Source organism: Cnephaeus nilssonii, assembly GCF_951640355.1.
Source record: "Cnephaeus nilssonii genome assembly, chromosome: 7".
NCBI classification, from domain to species: Eukaryota; Metazoa; Chordata; class Mammalia; order Chiroptera; family Vespertilionidae; genus Cnephaeus; species Cnephaeus nilssonii.
Genome location: NC_137078.1, coordinates 46,705,019 through 46,723,967, shown reverse-complemented (window position 1 = coordinate 46,723,967; position 18,949 = coordinate 46,705,019). Strand labels below are relative to the sequence as shown.

Here is an 18,949-nt window from a genome sequence, read left to right as displayed (position 1 = left end):
GGCTAGATGTTTTTCTCATTTCAAAATTGTATCATTTGGTTTTTATTGTTGAGTTTTGGAATTCTTTGTATATTTTTAATACAAATGCTTTATCAGATATTTGACATGCAAATATTTTCTCTCAGTGTGTGGTTTGTCTTTTCATTCTCTTAACACTGTCTTTGTAGATGTAGAGCATTGGTTTTCATTTTTTAAAAAGTCCAAATTATCAATTTTTCTTTCATGGATTGTACTTTTCTTGTTAGGTCCAAAAGCTCATCATCAAATTTGATTTTTTTCCATGATTTCCCCCCCAGAAGTTTTGTAGTTAGAAATTTAAGTCTACTATCCATTTTAAGTTATTTTTATAATGTGTAAAGTCTGTTTATAGGTTTTATAATAATATGGACACCTAAGTTTTCTAGCACCATTTGTTCTTTCTCCATTGAATTGGCTTTGTGTCCTTGTCAAAAATCAGTTGACTGTATTCATTAGAGGACACAATCCCCACAAGACTCCTCATTTTCGATATCAGTCATAAATTCAGGGGGCACTGGGATTGCACTCAGACCAGTTGGCTACTGATTGTTAGTCTTATGTGTCCTCTCAGATAGTCTATAGTATCCATATTTATTCAAACACTAGTATAGATGTTGCTGTGAGTGTATTTTGTTGATGTGGTTAACACTACAATCAATTTATTTTAAGGAAAATTACCCTCAATAATGTGGATGAGCCTAATCCAAATCAGTTAAAGGCCTTAAGAATAACACAATTGGGTTTCCAAGAGATTAAAAAAAAAAATCTGTTTTAAGACTGGAACATCAACTCCTTCCTAGTTCCCAAACTGCCAGTCTGTCATAAACATTTTGAATTTGCCAGTTAGCATAAAATTGCATGGGCCAATTTCTTACTTAAAAACCCCCACACATACACACAAAAAATTCTGTCTCTCTGTGTATGTCTATCTCTCTGTGTCTGTCTGTCTGTCTGTCTGTCTGTCTGTCTGTCTGTCTGTCTGTCTGTCTCTCTCTCCATTATATAAATACTCCTGGCTATGATATAAGACAATACATAGAATTTTCAGCAAAGAAGCTCACCAGAACCTTTGGTGTCCAATATTTTTATTGGGGCTTGATTATATACTTCCTGCTGACCTTTAGTCTTCAGCTCCTCCCAAGAACTTTAGTCTCTAGTTCCTCTGGAGCTCAGAACCAATACAGTGGCCCACATCTTTCATTACAAATTATGTTGTTATGCTGTATGGCAGCCAAAACCCCCAGGCCCACAAAGACAATCTTATCAGGCACAACATTCCAGGAACCTGAAGCTTAGCTTCCAAAAATTGAAGACAAAGCTCAGACCTCTCTTTGGCTAAGATTAGTTCTTCACTACACATCATATTATATAAGAAAGAAGTAATATGAAATTTAAGTATCAGAAACAGAATTGAAATATGAATGGTACTGACAATATTTACCAGTGCCCCCCAAAAATACACACTTTGAGATTTTTAAAAAATTATTGTTTAAAGTAATACAAATAGTAGTACATATGTTTCCTTTCTTTTTTTCCATTTGACCTTCCCCCAGCCTCCCCTACCCCCCAGCACATGCCCTCACCCCCCTTCCAGTGTCTTGCATCCATTTGTTATGCTTATGTGCATGCATACAAGTCCTGTTGATTTCTTACCTCCCCCTATCAAACCTCCCCAGCCTTCCCGCTATAGTTTGATAGTCTGTTCGATACTTCTCTGCCTCTTATCTATTTTTGTTCATTAGGTTTAATGTTTTTTATTATCCATAAATGAGTGAGATCATGTGGTATTTTTTTTTTCCATTGACTGGCTTATTTCACTTAGCATAATGCTCTCCAGATCCATCCATGCTGTTGCAAATGGTAAGAATTCCTTCTTTTTTTACCGCAGCATAGTATTCCATTGTGTAGATGTACCACAGTTTTATAATCCACTCTTCTGCTGATGGGCATTTAAGCTGTTTCCAAATCTTAGTTATTGTAAATTGTGCTGCTATGAACATAGGGGTGCATATATCCTTTCTGATTGGTGTTTCTGGTTTCTTGGGGTATATTCCTAGAAGTGGGATTACTGTGTCAAAATGCAGTTCCATTTTTAGTTTTTTGAGGAAACGCCATACTGTTCTCCACAGTGGCTGCACCAGTCTGCATTCCCACCAGCAGTGCACGAGGGTTCCTTTTTCTCCACATCCTCGTCAGCATTTGTCATTTGTCGATTTGTTGATGATAGCCATTCTGACAAGTGTGAGGTGGTACCTCATTGTTGTTTTGATTTGCATTTCTTAGATGATTAGTCACTTTGAGCATGTTTTCATATGTCTCTTGGCTTTCTGAATGTCCTCTTTCAAAAAGTGTCTATTTAGGTCATTTGCCCATTTTTTGATTGGGTTGTTTATCTTCCTTTTGTTAAGTTGTATGAGTTCCCTGTAAGTGTTGGAGATTAAACCCTTATTGAAGATAACATTGGCAAATACGTTCTCCCATGCAGTGGGCTTTCTTGTTTTTTTAAAGAACTTGTTTTTTATTTTCTATAAGAAAGTTGGGTGTGAGGTATTGTATGTTTAAGTATTTTGTAACACAAACTTTTGAATAAGAAAAATGGTCAATTTTTATCTTTTGGCATCTTAGTTGTAGAAGTCTTTCTATATTATTACATGCTAGTCTTTATAGGATGTTATTTATCTCTAACATGGTAGGAAAGAGCAGAACCCCACACATGGTGTTTCCCTCATGGGTGTATTCTTTGAAGAAGGTGGCAGTTCTTTATTGTTAGCTATCATCCCTTGCTTATAAAATAATATTACTTTACATGTGTGTTTTTCAGTGACTGTTACTATATAAAGGTAAAGGTCTCTTCATTGGCTTTAATCCTATTATAACAGAATGTCACCTCTTGAAAACAAGTTAAATTAAAACTAAAATAGCTGTCTGTTTCTTCATTTCAAGCATGTTTGTTGGTGTAGTGCCACGAAAAGGCAATAACTACTTACTTTGAGGTTTAGTTTATTGCAGATATAATAAGATATAATGGTTAATTTTTTGATGGTGGTTATTTTCTCTTTAGAAATGAGAAGCATAATGTATGGCCAAGGCACATGATGATGTGTGCTGTGCTCACTGGACGTGGTGCTTGGGTGGTTTCAGAGTAAAACTGAAACATGGTATTTTCTTCTCCTCTCCTATTATCCCAAGCTACCCCTGCTGGGTCTGAAGGGTGATTAAATCTGAGTCAGTAGTTTGTAATACTCTCATCTCATTTGGAAGTGTTCCATACAAATCATCCATTAAAGAGTAGACTAGAAGACATCATTGAATGCTATTTTAAGATTCGGTAGATGGTTTTTCAATTTTATGTAGCTCCAGGGGAGGCATCCCTGCAAACCACATTCATTTAAAGTTTCTTTTATTTCCTCATAATTCAGAAATTCATTTTCCCTTAAACACAACTTCATAATTTTCCTTTCTCTTTGGTACACTGTCACAGTGAAATGGGGACCCAAAAGTTCTTTCAGATCTGGGTAGTACTTGTATTATATTTGAATCAGTCATTTTACCTTAAAAAAAAAAAAGTGCCAAAACTAGACCTGGGTTCCATAAAATCTAGTCATAGTGTAGTACAATTTGTATGAGGGCATAGCTTTTGACTCAGGTTGTCAGGGAAAGGGAAAATATGACATTGTTTGGTTTCACTGAATATGTAAAACTTTTAAAATAGATTCATTAGGTTTATAAATTCTTTGCCCTAAATTTTTTTTCTGATATCAGACATTTGTTTTCTATTTTTTCAAATCACAATTCTTTGTAAAAATATTATTCTGTAATCAACATGAAGTAGACCAGTGCCAGAGCTGGAACCATTATATAACCTTTAAAATGCTTGAGCATGCATTCATTTATTTTTAGTTAATTCACATTAATTTAGAAAAAATATTATTACTAGTCTTACAATGATTAGATTTAGAATCATAATTATATGAAGAGTAATACAAAATAATTTATATGCTATTTTATAAAAAGAAGTACACTTATCTAATTTTTAGAATTTTAGTTTTTGTGGTTTTTTTGGTGCGGAGAGCAAGATATATGCAAGTATGTTCTAACCTTGAAACTGGAAGTTATCAAGTGAGTGCAAAAGGACATTTGTACATTTTTACACTGACTTTTGATTTTATACTTATAACCTTGTATTTAGTATTAAGATCAATTTATTTGCAAAAGTCATCTTGCTTGATATTTGTCTATATCTTGACCAGGAATGATTTTACTAAACTATTTCCACTGCACTACATATAGAGTTGAACACTGGGCTCTGAGTCATCCAATCATTTGTTATGTTCTCTGGAAAGGACTCCCTTGGTTTGCCTCTTTAATAAAGCTTTGCCTCCCCTCCACCCCCCGCTTTGTTGTTGTTTTTACAAAGGACCACCTACTATTTTCCTGGATTGATTGCATGCAAAAGCATATTATTTCATATCTAATATATAGTTGGCTTAGAGTTTATTCTCAACATTTCTGGACAACTCAACTGATAGAGTCAATAATTGTAGATGAGTGACAGTATAAGGATGTGGAAACTCTATTGTATCACATCAGAACTCCCCAATCTACGATCTGAGAGGTATCTCAGATCTTAATTGATGTACTCAAGGTTGTGGGAGAGTATTCTGAGTTTTAAAAAGAATGGCAAAATTATGTTAAACTAACATCAACATTTTTATTTGTGTAGTTTTTTAAAATGGCAGTAATTCTCAAAACTTTTTATCTATTAAAGCAATTGACAGGCTGACCAAGAGTTAGTGGTAGAGTGGGGCAGTGAATATAGGCAGGTTTCTCAAAAATTTTTACTTATGGAATGCCTTTTATTATTTTATTATTTTCAAAGGGACCCCTATTACCATTGATCTGAGTACTGGTGTTCAGAATACTAGAATATAGTATGAGAAATACTCATACAGACACTGATTTTTAATTCTACCTCTGGATTAAGACATAATAGTAAAAATAGTTACGTAGGTCATATAACTTGAGACTTTTATGGCTTTTATTGCTTTTGCTGAATTGTGTTTTTAGTGTGATTTCATTGGCTTGTAAAAAGGACACTATGAAACTCTCCTATGATGCTCATTACATTGTCTAATGTAAGGATATCATTATGATATACAGATATTGACAAGAAGATAAAACTGTGGCAAGTTGTATTTTTCCCAAAATGACCTCAATGATATTTCCCATTTCCATATGCTCTTATGCAATGTGACCTTGTCATTTTGTCATTAAAAGGTGGATCCCTTTCTTCAACCCTTTAAGTCTTGGTGGGCTTTGTGACTGGCTGCTTTGACAGAAGTAAACTATGACTTCAGAGGTTAGGAAGCCTTTCAACCTCTATGGAGGCCTCTTGAAATGCTTGCTTGTGCAATCTCTCTCAAGGACCCCAGAATCCACGCTGTGTGAAACCCAAATGACATGGAGAGACCATGAACAGCTGCTCATCAGCATCACATGTTGAGATTGTAATTGACAACCATGTCAGATGCTTGCAACCTCAGTGAACATCTGACTGCACCTTCATGAGCAACTCTAGGTGAGGGTTACCCTATTGAGCCCAATTAACCAACAGAAATGTGAGAAACAATAATAAATCACTTTTCTAAGGCATCAGGTTTTGGAGTGGTGTTGTCACACAGCAACACATAACAAGACCTAACTTGCATAAGTAAAGCATTCATGTTTTACTATAGTTTTTACCTCCATTGTATGATTATACCCTTGTTTTTCTTTTGATTCAACTCTCATATGTGCTTTGCATTTATACTATCTAGTTGCTAGTTTGTCCATCTTTGTAAAGGGCCTTAAATTCATTTTGTAAGAACTTTGAATGTGCATAATTCTTTGTGTATATGGTAAAATACACATGATGTCCAAGTCAAAAACTGTATATTATCTACTTACCTTTTCTGAGTTTTATAAAGAAAATGGAGGGCCACTAAGAAAAAATGTTATAGTCCTGCTCTCAAGAAAATAGAGATTTGGTGAGCAAGAAAAAGCTTCTATTCTACTTTCACATCTTCTGAAAGGGGGGGGGGGTGAGGGGAGTAGGAAGTGCCCCTATGTATTCAAACTATGTATGCAAATCTACTTGGGGAAAAAAATCACACAATCCTAAACATGTCTTATATACTTTAGCACAGAGAAGAATAAAGAACTACATTTCTAACCTCTGAAGCATTCTTTATCAGAATGATGAGGTATGCAAAGAAGGGTGACATATATAACAAAATATCTAAATTCCTAAATTAGCAACTAATAGAATTTCTAGTTCATTTATCTCAGAAATTTGCAATTTCTAGCTTACTAAATATGGAAACTAGAAATTACCTTTATATACTTACAAAATGTTCATTGTATTGTTCAGGAAACAATGCTGACCATTTAAGTAGCAGAAATAATAGGTAAAACCAAATGCAGTCTACATATGAGTAACAGACATTTATCAAAGAACTAGAGGCCCAGTGCATGAATTCGTGCACCAGTGGGATCCCTCGGCCTGGCCTGTGGGATTGGGCCAAAACAGGCTCTCCAACATCCCCCACGGGGTCCCAGATTGCGAGAAGGCTCAGGCCAGGCTGAGGGAACCCAATGGTGCATGATCAGGGCCAAGGAGGGATACGGGAGGTTGGCCAGCTGGGGAGGGACTGTGGGAGGGCTCCAGGGCATGTCCAGCCTGTCTTGCTCAGTCCCTATCATCCGGACCCCAGCAGCAAGCTAACCTACCGGTTGACTGTCTGGCCTTTGGTGGTCAGTGTGCGTCATAGCGAGCTGTTAAGCTGCCTTAGCATATCACTAGCATATTACACTTTGATTGGTTGAACAACCGACCAGACAACTGGGCATTTAGCATATTAGGCTTTTATTATATAGGATATTTTTTTTCTACTAAAGATTCCTGTATTATTTTTTCTAAGTATAAGAATAGGTCATTTGCTTTTGCTTTTAAAAAGATCAAGGCTATGTTTTAAAGGAACATGGTTTCCATGTTTTACATTAGGCAAGAGCAAATTATATGACTGCACAGTGTCCTGAACAGAGACTATGAAATATCCAAATAATGCCAGTATATATTTCTCTCTCATTTATAAGGATATATGGAAAGCTGAGCATTCCAGATTAACTTTGCTTATATACACTGTTGAAAGAAGAGATTATGTTTTTTAAATTCATGTAAATGCTAATAGTATTTATATTTAAATAAAAATATATTGATGCACCTTACTATAGGAAAGCAATTTTAATCACTTTGTAGGACATTATCCCTGCAGGGACAGATATTTTACATGTGCAGAACAGTGTGGGTCCTGCGGCACCCCCTCTCCATAGGACATGTCAGTAATATTGAACATTTAAAATTCTCTCTGACATCCTACCAGCTTCACAATGGATGACAGAGTGATTTGAATTAGAAGTTTAGAATGAGGCAGGGTAAAAGTTGGGAAGGTAGATAGGATGTGGTAGAAAATAGAGATTTTTTTTTACTGTTCCTTGCTTGTTTCAGAAATCACCTCCTGATAAATCAATAGTGTGTAAATCCTCCCTCTGTACCACAAATTTATGTCTATTTTTTTTATTAGTTTGGTGTTTACTAGTGAATTCTACCACATGCTTAGAACCGTAGCTCGCACCTAGTGGTTGCACAGTCAATAGTTGCTCACTCAGGTTACAGTAATAATAGCTAATACTTCAATGACAATTTCTATGTGCTAAGCACTATAGTTATTGTCTTCTATTTATTAGATGATTTAATTTGCATTAACAACATTATGAGGTAGGTACTGTCGCTATCGGCATTTCCTAGGTGAGAAACTGAGGCACAGGGCCATAAGTGGCCTGAGATCATGGACCTTAGGAGGTAGAGATGGGATTCTAGCCCAGGCAATCTGTCTGCAGTCTGTGCATGTGTTCACAGCACCCACTACCTCCTGAAAGTATAGGTCTAGCATGTGAGAGGTGGCTGTTTATTTACACATTCCTTTGCAGGGGTTCTCAACCTTTCTAATGCTGCGACCCTTTAATACAGTTCCTCATGTTGTGGTGACCCCAAAGCATAAAATTATTTTTGTTGCTACTTCATAACTGTAATTTTGCTACTATTATGAATCATAATGTAAATATCTGTGTTTTCCGATGGTCTTAGACGACCCTGCTAGCGGTTCATGACCCACAGGTTGAGAACCGCTGCTGCAGAGCCTAAGACCATCGGAAAACACAGATATTTACATTACGATTCATTAATAGTATCAAAATTATAGTTATGAAGTAGCAATGAAAATAGTTTTATGGTTGGGGGTCACCACAACATGAGGAACTGTATTAAAGGGTTGCGGCATTAGAAAGGTGGAGAACCACTGCTTTAGGGGAATCTGAGAAATTGATCTGAGTGGGAAGATGAAATTGGGGAACATTTAGGTGGTTTTGCAGAGGAGTCCGCAACAGCACTTGAGAAACAAGAAACAATGTTGTTTTGAATAATTACTTTCCTCACTAGGTCGCAGAAGGTCTTGCAGAAAAGCCTCCTGCATTAGATTGAGTGAAAGATGTAGTTATCATGATTGCTTGTGGGCTGAAGTGACCGAATAAATGACCTCACAGGAGCCAAGATGCACGGAAAACCAGGGGAATTTTAGGGGAATTTGAACACTATTTGCAGTGATGGAAGCGCATGGTTCTTTCTTCACAGCGGGCAGCAATAACAGGGTGTCCTTTTTAGGGCTCTGTTCTTATCACCTAAAACTTTCAAAGCTAAACTGACTCCCTGCATATTGGAGGTTCTTTTAGATCCACTTCTGATACATTAAGGAAAAGGAAGAAAATAACCATGTTCAGATTGAGCAGTCTGGCCCTTGGATACTGATATATTGCAAATTGCAGGCCAATAGAGAAAAAAACACCACACATTTCTTAAGGGCAATTTTGAAAGAAACATACTATTTTTTCCCTTATTTTTAGTGTATAAATTGTAATATACTTTGTAGATGTTATTATTTACAATGCCTCAAAGTGCGGGGTAGAATTAGAATCATGTTACGTTGGCACGGGAAGAGAGCCATTGCAGCTAAACTAACCCTTTCATTTTATGTGAATGATAACTACATACAAACCTATGATGTATAACATCTGAATGAATTACCAAATAAAATGTTGTGTACTTGCAGATTGCCTACCGAACTTAATGCTTGCTCAAGCCTTCAATCGAGGGTAAATAATTCAAATCATGTTCACTTAAGTGAAAATGCTCAAGGAGCTTTTTGGATCTCAAATCTCTAATATGGTTTTCCCTGAATACTGACCAGAAGTAGCAAGCAAATTTATATCAATAAAAGGGTTTGGTGTTTTAGCTTATCAACAAGGGTCCCCATCTATTGTAGGGGAAAAAATGTATTGGCATTTATTATTTTCAACAACAAAACCAAGCCACATTGCATGAAGAACATTACTTCTCGAAGATATACTAGTTTTCTAATGTATTATTGAATTAATTCAGATTGCATAAAGGCTGTGCAATTTATGATCCATCCTCAGTATGGAATATTATTCAGTCATTAAAAAGAATGAATTAGTTATACCTGTGAGCTAAGTGAGAAAAGCAGGTACCATGTTTTTATAATGTGATTTCACATTAATGATTTGAATATGATGGTATAAACACGAAAAAAAATATGAAAGAACTAGAGGCGCAGTGCACGAAATTCATGCACGGGGGGTGGGGGATGTCCCTCAGCCCAGCCTGCACCCTCTACAATCTAGGACCCCTCGAGGGATGTCTGACTGCCTGTTTAGGCCTGGTGGGATATGGTCTAAACAGGCAGTCGGACATCCCTCTCACAATCCAGGACTGCTGGCTCCCAAACGCTCACCTGCCTGCCTTCTTGATTGCCCTTAACTGCTTCTTCCTGCCAGCCTAATCATCCCCTAAACACTCCCCTGCCAGCCTGATTGATGCCTAACTGCTCCCCTGCCAGCCTGTTTGCCCTAACTGCCCTCCCCTGCAGGCCTGGTCACACCTAACTGCCCTCTCCTGCAGGCCTGGTCCCCCCCAACTGCCCTTCCCTGCAGTCGCCCCAACTTCCCTCCTCTGCCAGCCTGGTCACCCCTAACTGCCTTCCCCTGCAGGCTTGATCGCCCCCAAGTGTCCTCCCTAGCAGGCCTGGTCCCTCCCAACTGCCCTCCCCTGCTGGCCATCTTGTGGCAGCCATCTTGTGTCCACATGGGGGCAGTCATCTTTGACCACATGGGGGCAGTCATCTTGTGTGTTGGAGTGATGGTCAATTTGCATATTATTCTTTTATTAGATGGGATTAGATAGGATAGAGGCCTGATGCATGGGTGGGGGCCTGCTGGTTTGCCTTGAAGGGTGTCCCAGATCATGGTGGGGGTTCCCTTGGGGCGTGGGGCGGCCTGGGGGAGGAGCCTGTGGTGGTTTGCAGGCCGGCCACGCCCCCCGGTGACCCAAGTGGAGGCCTTGGTATCTGGGATTTATTTATCTTCTACAATTGAAACTTTGTAGCCTTGAGCGGAGCCAAGCCTCCTGCTCGCTCCGTGGCCACAGCCATTTTTGTTGGGATTTATTTATCTTCTGTAATTGAAACTTTGTAGCCTGGAGTGGAGGCCTTGGCCAGCCAGGGCAGGCAGAAAGCTTGGCTTCCCCCATCTCCGGGGGCAACTCAAGCCTCCTGATCTCTCAGGCTCCGTGGCTGCCGCCATTTTTGTTGGGATTTATTTATCTTCTATCAATGAAACTTTGTAGCATTGAGTGGATGCCTGGGCTGGCAAGGGCAGGTGGAAAGCTTGGCTTCCTCCATTGCTGGGGAAACCCAAGCCTCCTTCCTGCTCTCCGTGGCTGTAGCCATCTTGGTTGGGCTTATTTGCATATTCGCTCCTGATTGGCTGGTGGGCATGGCTTGTGGGTGTAGCAGAGGTACGGTCAATTTGCATATTAGTCTTTTATTATATAGGATATGTACCAGGTAGTTAAAAAGAATTGCCTGGTAGAGGATGTGGGTGGAAATTGAGGGATAGAAATAAATGTGCAGGAAAAGCAGGGACAAGCAAAGAGAAAAGAAGAAATACTTCTCTTTAAAACATATGAAATTCACTCATTTCAAATCGCATATGCATGTAGAAGAGACATGTCAAAAATACATGTCATGTTTCTTTTATCCCCAAAAGTATGTAATTGTAAACAGGAATATTGCCCTAATATTGTCCAATACCATGGAACAGTGGGACATACCCTGGAATTAAAGGCAAAAAGCCTGGGTATGAATCCAGTCACTTCCTAGCTGAGTCAGCAAGTTTCTCAATCACCTAGGGCAGTCATGGCGAACCTCTTTCTGATGACACGTGGCCGCATGCTGAGGATGAAACATTTGCTGCTCCTGAGGGTGAAACATTTGCGACTAGAGTCTTGGAGTTAGTTTTTTCCTCAAAGTGACACACTACCCGAGTTATGCTCAGTTTTTTGGCGAAGTTTGACACACCAAGCTCAAAAGGTTGCCCATCACTGACCTAGGGGAACAGAAAGAGTTGGGGTTGCCAGTCTGAACAATTTCCTAGCTGTGGGACCTGGAGCACTTTTCACATTGAAAAATGAGGATAAAATTGCATAAGCTACTCTGAGAATAAAATGAGGTCATGCAATTTAACAATTGAAATCTGCTTCACCTTCCAAGGAGAAATCTTTTTTTTGTTTGTTTGTTTTAAGTTTGATCCCTGTTATTTTTATAATATTTGTAATATAAAGCCTAAAAGTTTTAAGTTTGAACACTACATGATGACTTCACAATGACCCAAATTAAGTGCTATTATTATGTACAATCTGTAATTGCTATAGTTATAGTGACTGGGGACATTAATAAAAATTAAATTGATCAGAGAAGTTTTATAGCAAGATGTCTTAAATCAAGAATTTTCATGGAGGAAGACATGCTAGATAGAAGAAAATCTGAACAATGGGTACTCTTTCTGGATCCATACTTATTCTATAATTCATTTTTCTCTCATGTTAGAGAAATTAGAGAATAATATTGATACATAGAAAAAAAGCCATATTTTATAAGGCATTGAAGATGGGTACAGTAAGTTAGATTGAATTCATAAAAAAGTAAGAATGTAAAGTTGTGCCTGACTGGTGTGGATCAATGGTTAAGCATCAACCTATCAACCAGGAGGTCAGGGTTCAATCCCAGGTCAGAAAACATGCCTGGATTGCTGTTGGCTCAGTCCCCAGTAGGGTTGTGCAAGAGGCAGCCTATGGATGAATCTCATCATTGATGCTTCTGTATCTCTCTCAGTTCCCTTCCTCTCTCTGAAATCAATTAAAAAAAAGGAGGAAAAAGAATGCAGAGTCATTAATTTTAGGGGTATAGAATTGAATTAAAAGGGACTTAAGAAATGATATCATCAACTTAGTATATATGGTTTGTTGGTTATGCATAGCATGCAGATCATATAGAGTGTTTATAAACTTTCTTATGCTTTTTCTAATTATTATATTGTGTGTAAATATATTTTTCTAACCACAGTGTAGTTAATTAACCAACAGATTTATTTGTGGTGTGGGGAGGAAACACAGCCAGGGAATTTATTTTATATTCTTTGGTGTCTATTTGTCTCATTGTTTCAGGCCAAACTTAATGTATTGGGTTCTTTGATTTAATCTCTTGAGACCATATCCTTTTATCATCTGCATTTGTTTATGAAGAGCTTGTAAATGCATATGTATTAATGAATGTGTGATATATTATATGGATTGAGGAGATTGAGTATCAAATCCTAATATTTACCCCACTTACTATCAAATGAGGAAGTGGTACATGAGGAATAAAATCCAAATGGATGCATATATCCTTTCTGATTGGTGTTTCTGGTTTCTTGGGATATATTCCTAGAAGTGGGATTACTGCAAATGGGAGGTCCATTTTTAACTTTTTGAGGAAACTCCATACTGCTTTCTACAGTGGCTGCACCAGTCTGCATTCCCACAAGCTGTGCACAAGGGTTCCTTTTTCTCCGAATCCTCGCCAGCACTCATCCTTTGTTGATTTGTTGATGATAGCCATTCTGACAGGTGTGAAATGGTATCTCATTGTTGTTTTGATTTGCATCTCTCCGATGTTTAGTGAGTTTGAGCATGCTTTCATATGTCTCTCGGCCTTCTCTATGTCCTCTTTCAAAAAGTGTCTATTTAGGTCCTTTTGTTAAATTGTATGAGTTCCCTGTAAATTTTGGAGATTAAACACTTATCTGGAATAGCATTGGCAAATATGTTCTCTCATGCAGTGGGCTTTCTTGTTGTTTTGTTGATGGTTTCTTTTGCTGTGCAGAAGATTTTTATTTTGATGTAGTCCCATTTGTTTATTTTCTCCTTAGTTTCGATTGCCCTAGGAGCTGTATCGGTAAAGATATTGCTATGACATATGTCTGATATTTTGCTGCCTATGGAGTCTTCTAATATTTTTATGGTTTCCCGTCTTATGTTTAAGTCCTTTATCCATCTTGAGTTTGTTTTTGTGTATGGTGTAAGTTGATGATCCAGTTTCACTTTTTTTTGCATGTATCTGTCCAATTTTCCAGCACCATTTATTAAAAAGACTGTCTTGACTCCAGTGTATGCTCTTGCTTCCTTTGTCAAATATTAATTGAGCATAATGGCTTGGGTCTATTTCTGAGTTCTCTGTTCTGTTCCTTGGTCTATATGTCGGTTCTTGTGCCAGTACCAGGCAGTTTTGAGAATAGTGGCTTTGTAATATAGCTTGATATCTGGTATTGTGATCCCTTACAATAGTTAAGACTTGGAAACCACCTAAGTGCCCATCAGTAGATGAGTGGATTAAAAAACTGTGGTACATCTACACAATGGAATGCTACGCTGCTATACAAAAGAAGGAATTTTTACCGTTTGCTGCAGCATGGATGGAACTGGAGAGCATTATGCTAAGCGAAATAAGCCAGTCAGAGAAAGATAAATATCACATGATGATAAATATCCATGCACATAATGTTAATATCCATATCACAAAGATAAATATCCATGCACATAATGTTAGATATAATGATCAACATAAACTGATGAACAAATATAGATCCAGAATCAAGGTATCACTGAACAGATCATTCAACGTCAGAGAGAAGGCAGGGGAGGAGGTGGTTAGAGATCAACCAAAGGACTTGTATGCATGCATATTAGCATAACCAATGGACACAGACACTGGGGCGGTGGGGCCTTGCCCTTGCGGGTGGGAGTGGCTGGGGTGGTCAATCGGGGAAAAAGGAGACATATGTAATACTTTAAACAATAATAAAATAAAATAAAAAGCCAAATGGATAATGAAGTGCTACTCTATTAGTAGTTTGGCAAGCTCCTTACAAATCCCCAAAGAAGTTCTTTCCCGGAAAACTGAGTTAAGCTATAGTATGAACTCAAGGCAGCCTAATTCTTCTGCCTGCTCCACTTCATAAATTTGACATTCCTGAGTCATCTCTTTCCACATAACTGCATGACAGTAAGAGATACGCCCGGAGGGCTTTACCTGAGAAAGCCGGTTCACCCCATGGACTTCCAGTATGGAAAACCTAAAGGGAAACGAGCAAAATGCAGACTAGTTCAGAGGGTCCAGACCCTCTTATCACATCAATTGTGTGGTCACAAGTCAGCAGAAGGCAGTAATATTGACTCAGGAAGCAAAAAAGAGAAGGTACCTACCTGCCTTTAAGGCAGAACAAAACTTGGTACAATGAATGTCCAAAGGCTAAATAATTGCGATACAATGTGATAAATGTTAAAATAGGTATCTACTAGACAGCAGTGACACAAAGGTGGAAGTGATGAATTCTTTGTGTGAATCAAGGAAGTTTTCCTTGAGAAAGATACATTATGGATAAGTAGATGTTTGTCAGAGTAATGATGGTAATAAGGAGAAAATTCCAGAAATAGGGGATCAGGTAACAGATAACAAGTTTTGGGGAAAATAAGCAGTTTGGTATGACTAAAGAAACATTGATAGGGCAAAAGTGAAAACCAGGGAGGTAAGGTGATATGAGAAGATCTGAAATCTCATGCAAAAGAATATAGGTTTCATATTCTGACAGGCTCCCTGTTAGCTTCCTCTTTTACTTATATAAGGAATTTTGTGATTACATTGGGCCAATCAGAAAATCCATGATGCTCTTCCCATGTGAAGGTCAGCTGATTATCAACCTAAATTCTTCTCTCCATGCAACCTAAAATAGTCATACGTTATGACTTAGGGTGTGGACGTTTTGGAGGGTCATTATTCTACCTCCCACCCCTAGTTTTTATACATGGATTGAACAGATTACTTTTCCATATGACATTCCCAAAACACTGTCCTATAATGACAATGACAATAATAGGTCATGGGTTGGATAAAAATAATAATAAAAAGTTATTATCACGGACCGTCTAAAAATGTATAAGCCATATTGGCAGGTAGCTCATCTTTCCTGAGAAAAGGACTTAGCAAAGCAGTAGCAGGATTCATTTAGATAACATTTTATTTGTTAGAGAAAGATCTGACAGACTGCATTTCAAAAGCTGGAGAAATTAAAATCACAGCATTTAGCGTATTGGCATACATTTACAGGTAGGAACAGAACAGTGACATATTTGAAATCTTAGTCACTGCTTCTTCATTTTAATGAGACGATTTGAGGATAGATATCAGCAGTACATTTAAACAGATATGCTTTAATAGATAGTGGAAAACTGTCAGAAAATAGATCCACTGTGAAAATTTCGAAAGTTCTTAGTGATTTCTTTGTCATAAATAACACTTTGAAGTGTGTACTTTTCTGAGCAGAAAAAAAAACCAATTCACTTTATGAATACTTCCCTATTTACAATGCCCTTTTAAAAACAGTAAGTTAAAAGGGAATATTGCAATGTAAACTATAATATTTTTTAAATTAAACAAATAAGGAACTCAAATATACCAGTCTAATGAGATACAATATTTTTCACTACACTGAAGGTCATAGAATAGAAAGCTTCAGCTTTATGTACAGGCATGAACAATACTATATTTTGACACATTTGTGCATTACTGATTATGCATTTGAAGTTACAATCTGTGAAGTAAGTATAGAAATAGCATATGCCTCATTCTAATGTTAACGTAAAAACAGAACAGAAATGTGTGTTTTCTTTCTTTTGTGAAGCTGTGCAGTTTTTAGAAATATTGGAAAAGAAAATGAATATAACAAATACAGGTGCAAGTTATTTTTATTTTATTTTTTAGGTGCAAGTTATTTTGGTAGAAATTTATGTTCAGAACAATTCAAGAAACAGTAAGATGTGTTTATTCAATTCTTTATTTTATCTCTATAATTTCTCATGTAGTTTACAAAAAAAAAACCCAAGTTCATTCAAAATACATTCCATTGTTATGACAGTCATTCCCTTTCTACTATTTTATATTCTGCTCCTTTATTCTCCTATGTTCCACTTTCTGTAACAGAGCTCATTACCAAGGTGATAGGGGACTAGTTTTAAAGTCAACATGAGTCATAAAATATCAAGCCAGTGGTTTCCTTCAGGACATTCATATATTTCTTGTGTTAGAAAGAAAATCTATCCTTGGGCGCAGTGATATCACTCCCGAGAAACCAATTACTTTCCAAATATCTGTAATACTATTTTTGACATAACTAACTAAGTCATGTAGGGAAGCATACTGTAGCTACATGGTACATAATTTCACCTCTTATTATATTCAGTTCCTACACTGTAAACAGAAAAACTGACTTAAAATATTTGATTATCTAGTAATTAATAATTAGATAATTTGTTTGAGTCATTTTCATGCATTGGCCATCCACAGCTCGGCTTTTTAGTTTTGTGTAGCAATAATTGTCCATAGTTTCCTCTGTTTACCTTAAACATCCAAAACAACAAGGGACATTTTTGAACAACCTATAATATTCTTCCTGGATCTAAAGAAAAGCAAAAGGGAAGAGAGAAATATTAAATATAATTTCAACAATCATATCAAATTATTTTCAAATCACATTACATTGTTATGTTTTCTAAATTATTAATGCCTTCTAATTATCTATGAGAATATACTCAAATGAAGGCAAGCTATATTTATATTCCTAGTAGCAAGTTTATAAAAAGCATATTTTTCTGAGAACAGGTGGGTGTTCTGATTCTTTTTTATACTAAAATGTACTGCATTTAGGCAATAAAGGCACGAGTCATGCCTTTATTGAGAATAAGGATTTTTATTGATTTGGTAACTGATGCTATATGAATATATATCATAGAGTTGACCAATATAACAAATTGCTTACCTTTCTAGATAAAACACACAGGAATAAGAAAATGAACATTCCTTGGAAGGCATTGCTGATGGTGAAGAGGTAAGCTGTCACCACTGAGGCGTGTACAACATGGAGGACCCCGAAGATCCAGGTGGTGCCAAGAAGGAAGAGGAGAGCAAGGGCTCCTCTGGCACAAGACCTGGAACATGTTTGAAATGATCCAGTTCAGAAAGTTATGTGCACTCGCATCCCCAGGTTCCTCAAGTTATGTGGGAAGTTAGTTTGTGGTATAAGTGAGAAATCTTTTGCAAAAACCAATAACAATTTTGAAATTGACAAACTCTGCACAGTTACATGGGAAAGCCTTGAGAGCATGCTACTGCACTGTGGCAAGGATGGGCTTCCGAAATCAAGGTAGCATTATTAAAATATACCATTTTTCAAGGAATTTTCTTAATCGTAAAAATATTTTTATCTGGTGTAATGCAGTGTGTGTGCTTTGATTTCATATCTAATGTTGCAGTAATTCCCAAAGGTAACACATATATTTGTTAGGAAATATTTTCTTTAAGAAATCTTAAAAAGGGTACCATGCAAATTGTGGTCAGCACATATTCCTGACATCAAAGAAAACTTTCCTTTCCGGTTTAGTAAAATATAAAATTAGATTTTATTTTATTGCTTTTCTAATACCATTCCCTCCAAATAAATTCATGTCAAAATACTAATTTCTTAAAAATTATAAAATAACTAGTACCCCATTTGCAGGAAGAATCCTGCAAACGGCCACTGGGCCCGCCCCGCTCCGTCCCGCCCGGGCTTTCCCTCTGGCAGCCACCTTGCTTTCCGCTTTTCCTCCCTCTTCCTTCTAAGTCAGTGATGGGCAACCTTTTGAGCTTGGTGTGTCAAACTTCACCAAAAAACTGAGCATAACTCAGGTAGTGTGTCACTTTGAGGAAAAAACATTATTTCACAAATGTTTCATCCTCAGGAGCAGCAAATGTTTCATCCTCGGCATCAGAAATGGCTACGCGTGTCAGTGCTGACACGCGTGTCATAGGTTCGCCATCACTGTTTTAAGTTGTCTTCAGTCTTCACTCCTCCCTCCCTCAGCATATGCAAATTAACCGCCATCTTTGTTGGGTAATTTGCATACTCGCCCTGATTGGCTGGTGGGCGTGGCTTTGGATGGTGGGTGTGGCTTGGGCGTAGTGAAGATGCGGTCGATTTGCATATTACTATTTTATTACGTAGGATGCATGCCCATACTCACTCTTACTTATTTTTAGCCTTTATCCCATGACTTTTGGTAAACCACTATTCAATCCTGCTCATGGCCTTAAGAATGAGGCAACTAATGATGACTTTTTCATTTCTTTTTAGTCTAAGCATTCTTTATGCAGAAGATGTTTTAGCAGTGTACTTCCTAAAATTAAAACCAGTACACTATGTGAAACTATGAATGGTGAGTAGTAAAAGAAAGTAATCAATCAAACATTTGCTAAATGCTAACTATAAATCTTGCGCAAGGTAATGAAACTACATTAGTGTTTCCAAGCAACCCAAACATCAGTTATGTCTACTGTTCACTATAATACAG

At 37.3% G+C, this 18,949-nt stretch overlaps 1 protein-coding gene across 1 annotated transcript in view; it reads right to left on the bottom strand.

The window, feature by feature from the left end:
• Window positions 1–15,627: 15,627 nt before the first annotated feature.
• ADGRL4 (adhesion G protein-coupled receptor L4) overlaps window positions 15,628–18,949 on the bottom strand; it is a 109,512-nt gene continuing 106,190 nt past the window's right edge. The window contains exons 14-15 of the mRNA XM_079777109.1: window positions 17,380–17,548; window positions 15,628–17,019 (exon numbers count right to left, since the gene is read on the bottom strand). Of these exons, the coding sequence (XP_079633235.1) occupies window positions 16,957–17,019; window positions 17,380–17,548 (232 nt within the window). The 3' untranslated portion in view covers window positions 15,628–16,956. The remainder of the gene's footprint in view (window positions 17,020–17,379; window positions 17,549–18,949) is intronic.